We start from the raw sequence: 17,869 nt of genomic DNA, 5'->3' as shown, positions 1-17,869 counted from the left end.
ATGTCTGCATTAACACAATACCTCGTGTATTGTCAGTGCTTTACGAGACCTTGTGTGTAAATGACAGAATTAAGGTGAACAGATAAGAGATAATTATAATGAGATGTGTGTCACATGGCGGTTTGCACCCACAGTGGTTTTCACAGACCTAAATAAATTGATTTAAAACTGGTTTTAATTACACTGGTAGGACAGCTGTGTGCTGATAGGGCATCAGTTTCTGTGTTTTGACATAGCCAAGGGGCTCTTAGTGTGTATTATCTACTTATGCATTATGCAATGCATAGGTGTGTTAACATAATAAACTGATTAAGGTAGTGAGGCAGGTCTAAAAACCAAAACAAAATCATATAAAGACCCAGATTCTCCTTTCCTTTACACTGAGATGATTGAAATGGTTTGATGTAATTTAGGACTCACACCGCTGTCTAGAAAACATTTCCACCAACAAACTTATTTTGTGAGAAATAATTTTGGATTTTATACTATGGAACAATAAGAAGTGGAAAATATTAAGTAAAAAATAAAGACTCAAACCCCAGAGCATTGATATCAGATATGTCTCATAATTACAGAAAGATGTGCCATCTTAGGGAAATTTATTTTGCTTATATCTCCATTTCTGCAGCACAAATAGAGGTGTCTCTAGCTTTGATTTTATTTGATTGTTTTAAGTTAGTGTTTATAAGGATTTGTAGCAGGTGTAAGTATGGTGTGATTTTAAAGATGAAAAGTATATATTTACTTGCGTTTCCACTCTTGTTTAGACTTCCAGTTTATTAAGTCACAATATGATCCATATCCACACTGTAACTTCAGTGGAACAGAGGCTTTTACTCCCTTCCAAGCAGAAAGAGATTTCATATCAGGACCAGATGTGATACCAGTTAAGTTCACTTTTTCTCTGAGAAAGACATTTTTCCAATGGATACAAATGCTAAGTGGTCATTTTTCTAGTATTTGTTCATATCTTCTCTACTCCGTTGTGGTATAGACTTGTAATGTCAGCAGAAAAGCTGAAACAAGCACTGCCTAACTGAAAAAGCAAATGTCAGCTGCTTTTATAGTGGATTCTGCTGTTTACAAACACCAATGTCAATGTTCTGCCCAAAACGCATTTGCAATAATGTAGTTTTTCAGAATGCGTTACTTCAGAAAACAGCACAAGGCTTCTACACAGTAGATTGCTGAATTAATGCTCAAACTTTATACTAAAAGCTGAAAAAGTTGGTACAAACTGATCCTTTATTTTTCACTCTTATTACCAGGATTTTTTAATCGTTAACCTGTTTCAGTAACATTTACTTAAATACATTTTTCCTGTAAAGTAATCCCCTCTAAACTGTGACTGTTCTCTCTCTCTGTCCCAGGCTGTTTGCTTTACTTCTGGCAGTGCACAAAACAGAAGTTCCTCAAGACAGGATGTTGCGAGGGGATGTTTTGTCACAGTCAGTATTGCTTTTAGGAAAGATGAAGCCAAACCACAGGGCTTGTCTGCAGCATCAGCCCTAAGCCCTAAAGAACTATGGAATTCACCTCGGATTTTGCTTAACTAGTCCTTGCCTTTATTGTTAAATAGTAAAGGGGTGAGGGGGCACGAGGGCCATGGGTCAAGCGAGCTGGATCCCTGATGCCCCACACTGCTCGGTCATCACCTACTTTATGGGCTCAGCTTCAGGCAGCACCACTTGGCTTTTTCTCGGCTTTGTCAGAGAGCTCATTTCAGAAATGATGCAAAAGGGACAGTAGATAGCACTGCCTGGGGCTTGGCTCAACAGTATTTATACATTGGTCTGTGGGTGCAGTCAGAGAGGAAAAGGAAATGCAAACCAATGTGAAGACAGAGTAAGAGATAATCAACAAGATTGGTTAGACATTGCTTCCTTTTTTATGTCTGATTAGGGTAACTGACTTAACTTTTATTTTTGAGTAAGGTGATGTTACTTTCCAATTTAAGACTTAGATAATGTGTGAGCTATTTCAGGTATCTTGGCAAACTTCGTGGAATGAAAATCTTCACCGTACTGGTCTAGTTCTGACGTGCCAGCTGTCTGAACACAGGTCAGGACACTCCAAGTCTCTCCTCCATGAAAGCATTTGTTTTGGGAGCTGCCCATGAGAGGTACTCATTTAAGCAAAACATCTTGATTATTGATAAGTGTTATCCAGAACTTCCATGGCATGTTTAAGGGCTTGGAAGCAGGGCTGGAGACCTGAAGAAAAAATGTAACTCTAACAATGACTGATTGCATTGATAAAATTCATGATGCGTGACCTTGCTAGTAAGATGTTAAATTCCCTTAAAAGAACAGGACAGTGGGTTGGGAAGGAATGCTGAGGAATGTGTACACCACAAACTTCAGCTACTGTACAACTATGTAATTTCAGGTTTTCCTTTGGCTTGATGGGCCCGAATCCAACAGTAGTGTCCAGGCAAAGGTAAGCTCAGGGATATGATGACTGGAAGGTGTCTGGAAATTCCAGGTGAGTCATGAGAAGCACAAGTGCCTTGTTAGTTGTTTATTTTATATAGTCTGAACTCTGTATGGAGCACTTTTTGGATAGAGTTTCCAAGCCACTATATTCTCTGCAGTGGCTTGAGAGACACCGAAACATTTGGTCTTCTAGAAATGAGAATCTATCTCTATGGGAAATCTCAAGGAGACTCTACTACAGACAGAAGTAGTTTGGGGAAAGCTTATGTGGAGGCAAAGCTGGGTTTGTATGGAAGAATTAACAACTGATGAGAATTTGACAGATCTGTATCTTGATGGAAAGAAATCACATAAAAGCAGGATCTGCTCTCCCTTTACTGAGGATATAATGTATAAAAGTACTCCAATGATTAATATGAGACAGTAACAATTTTTGGGTGCAGATAGATATGGAATACAGTAACATTACAGATCACCCCAGGACAGTCTCTGGTGAAGAAAAATACTTAAATGACTTTTTGTTTAATCCTTTCCTACCTGCCATTGCTTGATAAGACATTTCTCCCTTTCCTAATATCCTTTAAATGTCACATAAAGAGAACGGGCTCTGTCAGTTACTTTAATTTTCAGAGAACAAACAGATCATTGGACAGTATTTCCTCCCCACAAAAAAAGCCGATGCGCTTTTGGTTGCAAGGATCAACATAAATTTATGTCATGAAAACACACTACAAAAGACTCATTTTGCTGTGTAGACAGTATCTTATAGCATAAAAGTTGTGAGAACACCATACAAATAAAAACCCATTAAATGCTGATTGGAACAGGAGTTCTTCATTTATATTGCTGTAAAAACGCATGAAATGTAAACTAAGGGTACACCAACCTTAATTCCTATTTTGAAATATAAAGATGGTTTGGGAATATTTATTAACTATGCAAGTTAGACCATTATTTGAATGGATTCTCTGATTATCCATATTCACTGACTACCTGATTTTTTACTTTTAAGAAGGAGCGATGTCTTTTGTAAAACCATGTGCACTCAGAATGAGGCTTTTGTGCTTGGACTACAACTTCAGTGTTTCTGAGAGGTGTTTACTGCAGATACAGTGACTGTTTGCTTTACAGGTATTTCCAGTACACTAAGTTTCATTGTATAGTCAATGTGTCTTGTCAAGGAAGTCAGTGCAACAAAAGCTAAGTATTTTTTATTGTTCTATACTATTAGAGTAATATAAAAATAAAGTACCAGCATAATTTAATTTACAACAGGAAAAAAAAGCAGCCATATTTTATTTGACCTAAAGTTGTCATTTATATACAGAAGTGTCCATTTAACTAAGCTTAAAAAACCCCAACCCCAAAACCCCTTGATTGATTACACATGAGGTTCTCTGGTTTTCTTTTCTTTCACTGTGAAATTAAGGTATAACCCCCTTTTGGAAATGTAGTTTAGCTGGTTATAGCATGAATCCTGGTTTTTGGATCATCCATTCTACACAGTCGTGTTACCACTACCAGATATAAGAGTCCTGCATTTTAGCAGATACACAACAGTGATGAATCTCATGTTTTAAGCACACAGCACATCCATTCTGCCCAAGCAAAGTTCTTGTGGGTCACAAGGAACATCAAAGCACTGCTTGGTGGTTTAGACTGTAGGATGAACCTAAGCAGAATAAAAAATGTTTCTCAGTAACAGGTTATTGAAAAAAAAACCCAAACCATCCACCAAATGGTAATATGGATAAGGTGTCATGGTTGCTCTTGGTGTAAATTTTGTGAAATACCACTTTGAAATGTTAAAACACTTAGTGCAAAAAAAAAAAAAAAAAAAAAAAAAAGGTTTCTTCTAAAAGCATGCTGGATCCTTCTAAGTCACACCCAGGGTTTCCATCCGTGAAAGAGACAGCTCAGATTTTTAGGGTCCATGGCCTGTTGTATGAGGAGGTTCACCTGCCCTCCCACACTGAGCACTGTTCCCTCCTCAACACCTTTCAGCTTCTCCTGAAGTCTCATCAGAACACGCTCAGCCACCTTGTTAAAACTCTGGTCATCACTGTTGGCAGAATAAAAAAAGAAAAACAGGTGTTCTAGGTATGGATCCTGAACAACATGCAGTGAGAAAACCATAAAGCAAGGCAACAGTGCAGCAAGAGGAGGGTAAGAAAAAAATCTCGCACCTGGCTTTTCTTTTAGGCTCTTGTGGATCAGTACCAAGTGTAGAGCTCATGTCAGCCTCATCCTCTGGCCTCTGCTGCAAATACAAAGCTTTCAAGGGGTTCATGGTCCAGTCGAAAAGAGGATCATAAAGCAGCACCTACACAGTAAATAAAGCTCTTTTTAATTTCAATTGCTAATTACAGCTAGTTCAGTGCCCTAGCACTGTTGGAAATGCTTACACTAACCACAATATTAGAAGGGTGAGTGTTCTGTTTTGGTTTTCTTTTTTTTTTTTTTTTTAATCAATAGAATTGGGCTAAATTGGTTAGTAAATAATCCAACAACAAAACTGCCTCTGAGCACTTGCAGGTATTTGTGTTGTTCATACTTGACAAACTTTTGCCATCAGTCCCATCTCAGCAGTGAATAGGTAATTTTTTAATACACTGCTAGGCACTAAAGAGAATCATTAGCTCTTTAATGCACAGCATAACTTGCTTTCAAAAATCAGTTTCATTCTCTTCTTTGTGGCTTATGCAAAGAGGATTTAATTCAATCATTATTACTCCTGCCAGGAATATTGCACTATGGCTAGAAGCATGTTGCTGTTGAAGAGGGAGAACTGCCTGAAGGAAACAGTTCCTACAGAAAATGCAAACTGGTTACAACTTTATCAAAGATTACATGAATTAACAAATCTGACCAAGACCACTATGTTCTAATTCAGTACAAAACACCCTAAATTAGTATTTGGTGCAGTGATGCATATGAAGACAAAGACTGAAGACATTCTGGCAGGTTATTACCCAAAAGCATGAAAAAAAAGCTTACCTCTACAATAGTCAACAAAGCTTCTTGAGAATTTCTCATAACAGCCATTGTTTTCTCACAGCATCTAGGAAATATTTTACAGCATTTTAGGTTATTTTTGGCAAAATAAAATGGTATTTTTGTAATTTAAAGAATGTATATTGGTACTCAAAGTTTAATTTCTAACACAAGAGTAACCTCTCTGATATTTTCACCTGGGGAAAAAAAAAGAAATTTAGACATGTAAAACCACGAGAAGACTGTGTGTTTCACTGATTATTATTTCTCTGTGGAAAGAGATGACCTGTTTCACTGCCTGAAATATTTTGATATGCAGAATTAACCACTAAGTTAACACTGCCACAATGGTAGCATTGCTTGGCTGCATGAAAACACGTGCTGGGGTGCTCTGGAACACATTGGAGAATCTTGGTAGGGCTGTTTTCCATGAAAGGAGCAGATCCAGTAGCCAGACTATAAGCAATTTCTGAAATCCCCCCAACGAGTTTGAATACAGAAATGGTTACCTACATTCACTCCCAAGCAAACTAAGCTCCTGAAAGGAATCTAGCCTGGAAATTTCCCATAGGAAACTATCCTGTGGGACAGGTACTCCTGTGAAAGAGGGATTGGGCCTCCTGTCTACCTCAGAATGAGAACAACACACCCCAAAGTTAACTGAACACATTCACAGCCAAGGGCCTATTTACCACTTACACCTGTACTGTTAAGTACAAATCAGGCTGGCTGAGGCAGAAACAGCATCTGCAAGTGCCTTTGATACTCTTACTTACTTCAGCTAGAGCCCAACAAGTGAAGTTTTTCTGTATCATGGTTTCAGAAGTAATACCAAACAGTGAGTTTGACAGCATCATCTTTAGACTAGGAGTGGCAGTGACTGCTCCTTCATGGGACAAAGGTGTACTAGGAGCTACTTATTAACCTTAATTGCTGCCTTAGACAACACCTACACTATGTGTTTTTTTAAAGACATGAAATTTGGGGGTTGTAAGCATTACTTCCTGAACATCATCAAAGTCTGGAATGAGAAATGTCCTGCTATTTAGGAATCCCTTGGGTCATTCACAGAAGGTAGGATGGAGGTTGACTGAAACTCAACGCGTTTGGGATTCTTCTGTTTTGCAATCCAGATCTATTACGGAATTTAGATTTTGCACTTGCAAAGTAATATAAAATATATGATCCAAAAGGGAAAAAATACTCCAAATTACATACATAAAACTAAAGAAAAATTAGAGTCAAAACAAATTGGTTCAAAGACATTTAACAGCTTCAAAAATATAGTATAGCTCTGAAAGAAATACATAGTTCTGAAGGGGAAAAAAAAAAATTCTGAATCAACACTTAGCTGTGGAGCCTTTGGAAACACTCCCTGAATTCCACAAGAGGGTGATAATAACCCACTGGCAAGTGAACAGTATGAAACACTAAGCAACAAAAATGAACTTGCAGCTGGTTATATAAATACAAGCATAGGAGTTAAAGGTCAGTATTTAGGTTTGGGTGTTACCAGCAGAGATCTGAGTCCCCTCTGAAGCATCAGAACTATTTAACATGTAACAATCACAAAGCTGGAAGTACTCTGCTGCCTCCTTATCCCTATGCAATTCAGGAGCACTTACCTTCTGAAGACCCCTTCCACGCCGGTGATGCCCATTCCGTCCACAATGTCTCTGGTTAACCTAAATGGAACAGTCTCTGGTGTGGGAAGGATTTTGCCTTGCTCAAAAGCAACCCCTAAATGAAAGGATGATAAAAGTTAAAAAAAAAAAAAAAAAAAAAAAAAAAAAAAAAAAAAAAAAATTAAGGTTCTCTTGCTGTCCTACTTACCCAGATCTATATGCACCAGTTCTGCTGTTTGTTCATCTATCAAGATATTCTGAACATGTCTGTCTCCAAGTCCAAGAATGTAGCCAACTGAAACAAAATGTAAGTGCTGAAACTATGTCATAAAAAACACAGAAAGCCTAAGAAAGATTACTGGTGTAATTGTAACAGGTGAAAAAAAAAATTATAGGGAGACTATTTCTTCCCCCATATACAGATTTGCCCAAGGAAAGAACAAATACCATTCCACAAATCCAAAAAGAAAATGTTGACTGAATAAAATTGCAATAAGTTTATTCTCATACAGATGTGCATTGTTATATCTGCTACACAGATTTCTCCCCCATTTCTACTTGAAATCTACAAAGATTATCAAATAATATTGCAGCTTTCAAAAAAAAAAAATTAAAAGCATGTGGATAATAAAATCAGGTTTTGTTATTATTACTATCATTAGCAAACCCCCCCAACAAAACAACTGTTGTCTAAGTCAGTTTTAAAAATCTCCAGTGATCCAAATTATAAGATCTTTCATGTAAGCCTATTTCACTGCTTTACTGTCCTTAAATGTAGAAAAACTCCAAACTACATTTCCCTTGCTGCAATTTACACCTTTTACTGTTTTTATTGGCTGATGGACATGGAGAGCAGTAACATTTCCTCCCAAAATCTTTCATCTGACTTGTACTAAACTGCAGATTTTTTTTCCAGTAAAAAGGGAGTGCACAAACATGTTACTTTCTAAAATGAGACCTACTGCAATGTCTAAAATCTACTAAAAAATGTCTTCCAGAGACTCAGTACAGAACTGAGTCATCCAGAAAAAAATCCACAGTACTTACATTTAAGTACTTATTTTTCTTTATTATGACAGGAAAATCAAAGGAAATATCCCTGAGCTTAAATACATTTCAGCCATGGATAATAATGCCAGCACAAAGGCAATAGATTGAGCTTTTCAATTCAGCTAAAGCATGAGAGGCTACACATGAAATGAATAAATGTTAAACCAAAACAACAGAAATAAAGTCAGGTAAAAAAAAAAACCAAACTACCAGAATCTAAGAAAACAAACTACTATTTAAACAAAGAAACACAGAATTTCATTCTTCCTTCTGCAGCAAAAATGGGGGTGTGGAGGAACAAATCAGAAATCTTAATTACAAAAATAATGCTGATGTTCTTGCTGGCCTTTTTTGCCCCCTACTATGCCTTTTTTGACATGTGACAAAAGCAGGACAGCCACTATGTCTGAAATGGTATAAAATCTTTGGTTGTGTAACCTAAAAAGCCACTGTAAATAATCCAATACCTATAGAAGATGTAGCCACACTGCGAGTGTATGCCAATCGTTTTTCAAACCACACAGCTGGGTCCAGGAATTTCTCCATGCAGAAATACCGGAACACAGGTTGAAAATTCTCACAGACTTCCATGAAGATTCTGTATTTCTCTTCAGAATGTTTCTTTTGGGCATCCTTTAAACACGTAAGAAACGTTTTACCCATGACTAACTGCTTCAGAAGAAAATGACCTCTTCCTTCCTTTCTACCTACCTCCCCTCCATCAAATGCTGTTATCACTTCTTTCTCTTTCTGAGCTAAGAACTATTGTCTGTTTTTTGCAGCAATTATTAATGCCCCTAACTTGCTGTCTTACTAAACAATTCTATTTTTATACACAACTCAGAGGCTAAAAAACATTTCCTTGATGCAGCAGGTGCATGTGTTTTATAGGCATGTGCAGGTAAAAGGATCTTGTTGGGAGACACTTCCTTTCTCTGCACTCTGTTCTGGTACCTCTGCTTATCTGAAGGCCTCATGTCACTGTGAGAAAGTCATTCTCACTCATTCCCATGCAAAAACTCCACCAAGCCAAAATTAAATATACTTTTATCCCATTATTACTATAGCAATTTGAAAGGAAATAGATTCTTGCACAATCATGGATATTTAAAGTAACAGGTATACTTGTCTGCAATTTTGTAAACTTATGGGGAGGTGATCTGTAGAACTGAACTGAAAGTCTGAATATCTATTCATTTGATGCCACTGGCCATAGTCATTATTAGATATACCAAAAGTATAGTACGTAGTTCTCTGTAAATTCCACCTCCCTCCCCCCAGTAAATATTATGAATTGGCTATTTTGTGGTGTTCTTTTAAGTTATTTGGACTCACCAGCATTATTTTTTGACACTGATAACCAGAGTAATCCTTTGGCCTGTATCTCTTGTGAGCTCCTTCTTCAGCATTCACAAGGAACTCCCCGATGGGAGTTGTTCCTGAGCACCACTCCAGAACTCCACTTCTCTGGGAAAGGGGAACCACCTGGAAAAGCAAAACCACGGAGGGGAGGTTATACATGGGGGAAGGCTATACACAGTAAACTACAAATACACACCCTGCAGAGCATGGGTGCACATTTCTGTTTGTTTAAAAAGACAAAGAAGGCCAAACCATGCAGCTGGCAGCTGACACCACAATATCTCTTCTAAATACACACGTATACATATATAAAAATCCACACATATTTTTTCCACCTAATAACTGCAATTTTTTCCTTGCCCAGTGAACCTTCCACTAGACATGTAAGCACAACCTAATGATTAGCTACTGCCTGTTTCTTTCAATTTTCTTTCCTTATGGAAATCTTTTTATCTCATAATGCAACACCCATTCTATTTTTCCCTGCTGTTGCTCATTTTTACACACATAGAAACCTGAGTCTTACTTGAAAATTATGCAAAAAATGTGACTTGAACTCCATCTGAGAATTCTTAAAACCACGCTAGCAATTCACATAAGGACCTTTAGAGATTCCAGAATGCACATTTCTCATTTGTCAAAGAGAAGAGCTTATACTTTGAGCGTACTTACTCAGAGGTCACCTTCACAGCTATTATTATAATGCCAAGCACATAAAAGGAGGAAGGAAAAGTTCCTGTTTAAATACATTTTCTGCATTCACAATAAGAATTTATTGCATTTCTTATTTCCAGTTCCAATTCTTATTCCCAATTCTGATTCCAATATGATTTGGAATCATATTCCCAATTAAGAAAAAAAAAAAAAACCAGTTCAAATTCTGCATTAAAGACCCTAGATAGGACTTCTGAATTCAATTGCAGGGAATATTGCAAGACTAGAATTAATTATTAATTAAGGAATATCACAAGGCAAATTAATGAGAATTCATAAACAAACTTGTATGTTCAAGTTTAATGACTAGCAACTTACAATTTAATGACAGAGCATTACCTAATTTCTTTTCAATTACAAGTTCATATAAAGAAATCTTTGAAGAGTATTTAAATATATATTAGGCATCAATAAATTTAGTTTAATGACTTGAAAAAAATTAAATTGTAATAAATATATTGTTTATTCCATACTTTAAGACACAGTGACTATTTTAATAGCCCATAAATAGAAATCCTTTTATATTGCATTTGGGTTATAAAGAGGAGAAGGGGGAAATATGCTTTATTTCTCTCTGCTGTGAAAAATTAGGGTTCAGGGTTACCTTGTATCTTCGGATATTTAATTTCCTCTTTCGTGTTTCAGTGTTTTGCTGGAGCAATGTATTGCACATCTGGAAAACCTGTTGCATGACAGCATCTTGTCTCAGGTCATCACGCCCCTTTAGCATAAACAGAAAAAGCAGTTGAAAAACACTTCTCAGCATCCATTTCTTGCTCAGCAAGTAAAATAATTATTTTTAAAATTGCACAAAACAAATTATGTTTAAAATTGCACAAAAAGTTACTTTTCCACAATAATCACTTGGAATAAAATGTAATTAACAGTTGTTTTTTTCCTCTGTATTTGGTTTTCTGTTAGTGCTCAGCTGCTTAAACAGAACCATCATTAACTTAAATCCTTAAATCATCACCTTTCTCTTTTTTTTTGACAGATGTTATTTGTCTTTAGTTTTTTTTTTTTTTTGACAGATGTGATTCAGATTTCAATCAACCTACATGTCTTATGGTTCTCGTTTTAAAAACAGATATTTGATTCACCATTACTGAACAAGCCAGCACACAGGTGAAGCAGCATCATTTGGTACTGCAGTTCTGATTGCTGGATGCAGATCTAGTGATTCATGCTTCTCTTTAAAGCTTTCAAAACTAACCCATACTTAGCAGCAAAACAGAATTCTCCCAGCAACTGCCCAATGTTTGCATTCAAAGAGAGAATGAAGTCAGCTGAGAAATAAAGTTTTTTAGAGCTCTTTACTTCTACGTGCACGCTTTTGATTGTCTCTGAATTGCAAATACTTTGTTTATATGGGGAAGAAGAAAGGAGGTATTTAACACAATATGTTGATGGTTTTTATTTACAGAACACTTCAGGTCACCAGCTGAGACATCACTAGGCAAGTCTGGTAGTTGTCAGGTAAGCTACTGTATATTAATTACATGCACTGCTGAAAAAAATAATTACAAACGTATTTAATATAATTACTTATTATTTATATTATATTACTTACTAATACTTCACAATTTCGTTTATTAAAGCATTCATCAGCTGAGAAAACTGACAGTGAAGTGTGAAAAGTCTTCTCATGGTACAGAAATGATACATGAGAAAACTGACAGGAGAACTTAAAAAAAAATGTCCAGCATGCTAAGTCTCTGAGATGTCATTACAACTGAGAGAACCCACCTTAACCAGCTGCCTCCTTTCTTTACCATCTGATCCTACACAATCTATTATTTTAGGCAGATTCATGCCTCCTGCTAAACGAAATTCTCGCTTGAAAGAACTTATTGTCACCAAATTTTCATACTGTCCTGTGGGATCCACCTGAAATTAAAAATACATTAAAATGAATGTAAATATTACCTCCATTTCACTCAGACAAAGCAGTAATAAGTTGTTTGCAAACCTCATTAGCAGAACATATGCTAAATACTAATATGAGCACTCCATCACCTACAAGGATAATACCACAAAGGCTATGAAAATATGCTGAACAAAGGATTTTTTTTTTTATTCCTCCTTGTTCACCTCATTGGTAGAGGGGATGTGGTACTGCAGACTTCCACTAAACAAGCTGTGACACGATGTTAGCCTGCCCCAGCTAGCACTGTCCCAAGGAACTGCTCTCATATAGCTGGGGAGCATTAGGCTTAGACTAGGCTACAAATGTCCCCAATCTACAGTCCCAAACCTGCTGCAGGGTACGGGATCTATACCTCAGCCACCCCCTGTATCCTCATGCCCTGGAGCAATACTGCCCCAGGAGGCTACATCACAGACCTGCAGCCATTTCAGTCAGTCTGTACTGGAGGAGAAGAATGGCAAAGAAAAGAATGATCCAGCTGTACAGAGGAGCAACACCTGGGGCCAACTGGAGCCCTACAAACAGATGTTATTTAGCATGGGTGCCAACTTCTGGTTTCTGAAATCAAATACCTTAAAGTATAAGGTACTTACAATAAGTCTCTTGACTTATTCAGCTTTATAGACATAGCCCGAGGGATTTCAACAAGGAAGGGATTGCAACATTTAAACTTAGATGCTGGTCAAAAAAGCAACTCTACGCTCCTGAAACGGCACAGTTTCCCAGGTGGAGTGTGTGGTATCAAAAGGTGACTGCCTGTGTACCCATCCAGTCAACTGCTTATGCCAATGGGAATGGATCATTCCCCATTACTAAATGGTAAAAGCATAGGAACAGCAGAAGAGGCACACCTATGAATTCTCACACCTTTTGTGACATTCAGTTGCCTCCCTGAAACTCTGAGCTAGCACCTAAAACACAGGAGATTCACACTCCCAAATCCCCTGTGTGAATTCGGTAGCTCACTATAATATCACCTTTTGATAATGAGAGACTACTCAGAGGTAACAGTGGCAAACTGTCTTTCTACAATAAACCACTATCCAGCACATAATGCCTGGGATCAAGGTCTTCTAAGGAAACCATCTCACCCTGCACCTCCCGCCTGACAAGGAAGTATCTCCATAAGATGGACCTGTAAAAACCCTGGGAATTGGATGAAGAGATGACTGCCATTACAAAAGCTTGAAGATGATTCTATGATGATGATGGTATTATAGTGCATATTATTTCAACTTCAGTCACCTTAATTTCCATGGTAGGAACAGCAACATCCTCCAAGTTCTTCAGTTTAATGATTGGCTGGTCAGCTGGAATACTTATTCCTTCTGTAATTAAGAGGAATTAATATTTTTAAATTCAGAGCTATAAAATACACCTGAATTGACAAAAACCATTACATTGCTTTTGGGACCCAAAACCTCACTGCATACTTTTACTGAGCTGATTAAGATTATCACAGCACAACTGGTGATTTTTGGAGTTTCATACTAAGGGTCTGAGTCCTACAGTGCAAGGAATTACTATGACTTTTAATCCAGACTACATTCTATATCTATCAAAAATAGGACACAACGCTAGTACCTCTTTTAACTAAACATTTAGAAACACACTTTTTAATCTGAAAAAATAAAACCTATCTTCATTATTATTAAAATAAAAAATAGTTCCCCCAAGACTTACTTCTTTGAGATTTCCACGGAGTAGCATCTAGATTTGCTAATGTGATGTAAGCATCACAAAGTGCTTCAATGTCTCTAACCATAGGAGCTCTTCTTTTCCTTACAATATTCATTATTGTGCTGGCAGCTTCCATTCTGTCCTAAAAAAAAACCCAAGGAAAACAAACATCAGATCTTGTAAACTACATTTTTTAATGTTAAAGATGTATCATAACATGCAGTCAATTAAGTACAATTGAGATCTGTCCTATGAAAACAGAGCAAACTGCAGCAATGGATAGCCCTTTGTGAGATGACCCGAAATAAATGTAAGGAAATATTCTGTGCTGTCTAATCTGAGATAATGAGTAATGTAAAATATTATTGGCAATGGAGAGGGAGCAAACCTGTTCAGGCAAAACACAAAAGACATGCAAAAGTTCTTCAGAAAAAAAGGACAGACAGGTTTTTAGATGTTCTGCCTGCTTGTGTTATTTCCTCCCAGCTGAAGAAAAAAATCTTGTATGCAAAAGACAGAAACCCGTCCATGCATTCCTTCTGTGCCTGGCTCTGAGAGACTAACTTTAGCATAATCCCAATCCAAATGGGAGGAATCAAAAAAAAAAAAAAAAAAAAAAAAAAAACAACAAAAAACAAACAAAACAAAAAAACAAACAAACAAACAAACAAAAAAAACCTACAAACGTGAGAGAAAGGAAAAAAAAAAAAGGCACATAAAAATGTAGTGAAAAAATGTATCAGTGTGGGGGGTAAGAGGACAATGACAACCAACCATGTGAGGGCTACAATGATATGGGAAAGAAGGGGTAATGCTTTAGATGTGGGATGACTCCAAAGACAGGTTGAACAAAAATTAAGGAAAAACATTAACATGAAACCACAATTCAGTTCAGTATTACTTGTCAGCATGGCTTTTAACATATCAAGGACCAAAAGATATACTGCACAAGGCAAATGGCTTAGATGGAACATGTTACCACTCAAAGCAGAAAAAATACCCAATTCAGTATGTACTTTCAACAATAAAGCCACTCAGGTCTTGCATCTAAAATGCCTTTTACAGAATGACACATCAGGGACTTTTATCACAAGAGTCTGCAATAATCAGGGCTATTAGTGGCACAAAACGTTAACCGTATTTTGCTCAACCCTGTAATGATTTCTTTCAATAATAATTACCTATGTATGCACAAAAGGGGTTTTTTAATTATTAAAAGTACTGTTTCCCTCCTACTGCTTCTTAACAAAAGTCTGCTAATGAGCTCTATACTAAAATACCCCTCTACATGTTTTGTGTTTTTCCATTTTTTAACAAAATTAAAGGATTGAAGTGATTAATAGAATAGAAGTTTTCATAGTCACCACATCAAGCTGGGAGATCTCTTTTGGTGCATTTTTAATTAACTTATTTCTTCTTATTGTATCTGGTTTTGTGAGGAGTTCATCTTTGTTAGCATTAGCCAAAGCTAATATTATAAACAAAGTATGATGTGGATGATCCAGTGAAATTTGAGACATTAGCTGCCAACAAAAAAAAAAAAAAAATCCCATTATTGAAAACAGTATAGAAGGAAAAAAAACCCCAATTCTTAATTAACATTATTATTTCTTTTGAACTTCTAAGGTTCCTAAGATGAAATAAAAGGTAATACTTAGACAGTATTTCCACAACTGAAAAAACATTCAAAGTAGATTTCTATAACTGCATAAAACTACTCTTATACTACAAGAAAATCAATAAAGTTGATTTTTAAAGTTAAGAAATGAAAGAAGTCCCCAGTCCTCTTCCCCCATCATACTGATTTGGCATAATTAATTTTTAATACACCCTTATCACCAATGTAAATAGTTTAGCTGTAATAGCTCAGAGGAAGGTGGATATTGTTTAGAAGTAGGTACTACCAAGCCAATCAAAGTATCTTTAGATAAGAAAAGCAAAAATTACATTATTCAGAACTTCATGAAATCCTAAACCACCCATCATCTTAGTTCCCATTCGAGCAGCCAGCTGGTACATCAGAGGCAAGAACTTGTAAGAAGGGATCTTCTGTGCATTTTTCTGTAGGAGAGAAAACTCAGTTAGAGAGCTGTACTAAACTAAACTAGCTGTACTAAACCTAACAAAACTGCAATAATAATAATAACAATAATATTTTAAAATTAAGAATTGTCATGGCTGTGTGATCAAGCAGCAATTCAGTGAGTTGAATCTTGGCCCAATTCAGTTCAGTGAATCTTGGCCCACATCTCCTAAATGTTGCAAATCCTTCATAGGAGTACTGTTTTCTATTCTACCTTTCACAGCTTTTTACCTGAAAGTATATTTAATGTAAACAAGAATAATGTACCTAAGGATGTTGAAGATGGGTAGATTCCAAGGTATGTGAAGAACAAGGGGACCACAGTAAACGATCCTGAGATATATTTAATCATACAGACTTGTCAAATTAAAATGCTAATTAAAGTTAAATTAAAATGCATTGAGAACTACAGGTCTCATTGATGAAAAACTAATTGATAAGCAATGACAACTGAAAAAGCAAGTTTTCAAGAAAAGTTAAGGAGCTACATAATTAATCTTCTAGAAATACAGGAGAAGGAGAAGATGGATATTTATTTGCCAAAGCATTAGGAAAAAATGGAGCAAATATATACCTTCATCATTTCATTGACTCTGTCAACTCCAGAATTTTCAAGCCAGAGGGAACAGAGTCGGAATATCCACATATCATGCTCTTCTCCACTTAGTAAACAGTTGATGTAGTTCTCCACTGCTTTACACAAGAAGCGTTTACGATCCTCGGTCAGGGCTTGTATTGCCCCTTCATCCAGCTCAAGTTCTCGCTGAACCTTCACTGTGTATCTACATGAACAGATATCATGTTTAAACAACAAACTATTTCTTAATGAGCTTACAGCAAGGCATTCCCTAGGTCTCTCACTTACTAATTTAACATTTTTTAAGGTACAAGCACAGTAAAATAAACAACTAAGAAACTGTATTGTGGGAGCTACTCCTTTGCTGCATGTGCACACAGACCCACTGCTGTAAGTAAATTCCTGTCTTCTGTCGTCTTGATTTAATCTCAATATTGGTATAAATGTGAATATCCAGTACAGATCATTTGTGTAACAACTTCAGTTTAAAGCAGCTGAAGTTCATCCTTTTCTGCTCACTTGCAGTTGCTCTTACAAAATCCTGAAGAATTCTGTATAAAATTTAATTCTACTCTCTCACTACATGTGAAATAGAGAAAAATACCAACTCATTTATTTACACTATGCAACATTTTTGTCAAATAAACTGAACATATCCCTGGAATACACATGAATTCCAGGTCATGATCATCCACACTGTGTCCCTGGGTTAGTTTTGGCCCACACTATCCAGCACACACCTAGACTATGTCCAGGCACAGTTCAGAAACCATTCACAACAAGCACTGTGGATTGGCCACTGCTTTGTGCAGAAGGGAAAATGCAGCTGTAGAGACGTGACCCACGCTGCACCTGTTGCCCAGAGAGTAGAGCTGGAGCCTGTGACAGCTCCATAGTATCCAGTCTCCATTTAATGCTCACCTGTTGGTCTGAACTCTACGCTCCCTGATCAGACCGACCTCCTCCTTGGCCTTCTTCAGCAATGCCTGTTTATTTTCAAACTCTGAGGATTTCATGTAATTCTCAATTCGCTGGTACTGATTATCAGAGAAACGAGCCAAGGAGAGGAAAGCCTTCATCTTTCCTTTCTTCAGCTCATCACTGCTGTCTCCACTGTGGCTTGCAGCAATTTCCACAGCCTAAAGGAGAAGTTACAATAATGGTAAGATCAATAATCAGATAAACAGTGCTGCATAACACCTGATGAAACTCTATTCTCACAGAAAAACAGAATGGTTGAGGCTGGAAGAGACTTCTGGAGCTCATCTTGTTCAACTCTCTCCCTGTTCAGACAGGGTCATCTGCTTGAATAGATTATTTAATATTGCCTGTGATGGAGTAAATATGCATACAACATGAATCTAACAGGCTGAATATTTTTATCCTAAGTGAATTTAATCTTTGAGAAGTGTCTCAGTGTAA

At 36.8% G+C, this 17,869-nt stretch overlaps 1 protein-coding gene across 1 annotated transcript in view; it reads right to left on the bottom strand.

Annotated features, from left to right (window-relative positions):
- Window positions 1-3,119: 3,119 nt before the first annotated feature.
- ATM (ATM serine/threonine kinase) overlaps window positions 3,120-17,869 on the bottom strand; it is a 57,914-nt gene continuing 43,164 nt past the window's right edge. Inside the window, exons 49-63 of the mRNA XM_054003610.1 lie at window positions 17,369-17,586; window positions 16,445-16,652; window positions 15,735-15,848; window positions 15,152-15,310; window positions 13,791-13,929; window positions 13,353-13,435; window positions 11,927-12,067; window positions 10,785-10,901; window positions 9,440-9,589; window positions 8,572-8,737; window positions 7,263-7,349; window positions 7,055-7,169; window positions 5,433-5,496; window positions 4,622-4,758; window positions 3,120-4,497 (exon numbers count right to left, since the gene is read on the bottom strand). Coding sequence (XP_053859585.1) covers window positions 4,317-4,497; window positions 4,622-4,758; window positions 5,433-5,496; window positions 7,055-7,169; window positions 7,263-7,349; window positions 8,572-8,737; window positions 9,440-9,589; window positions 10,785-10,901; window positions 11,927-12,067; window positions 13,353-13,435; window positions 13,791-13,929; window positions 15,152-15,310; window positions 15,735-15,848; window positions 16,445-16,652; window positions 17,369-17,586 — 2,079 coding nt within the window. The 3' untranslated portion in view covers window positions 3,120-4,316. The remainder of the gene's footprint in view (window positions 4,498-4,621; window positions 4,759-5,432; window positions 5,497-7,054; window positions 7,170-7,262; window positions 7,350-8,571; window positions 8,738-9,439; window positions 9,590-10,784; window positions 10,902-11,926; window positions 12,068-13,352; window positions 13,436-13,790; window positions 13,930-15,151; window positions 15,311-15,734; window positions 15,849-16,444; window positions 16,653-17,368; window positions 17,587-17,869) is intronic.

This window comes from Vidua macroura, chromosome 2 (assembly GCF_024509145.1).
Source record: "Vidua macroura isolate BioBank_ID:100142 chromosome 2, ASM2450914v1, whole genome shotgun sequence".
Lineage (NCBI taxonomy): Eukaryota > Metazoa > Chordata > Aves > Passeriformes > Viduidae > Vidua > Vidua macroura.
Note: the sequence above shows the minus strand (reverse complement) of the source record. Positions and strands in the feature narration are given on the sequence as shown.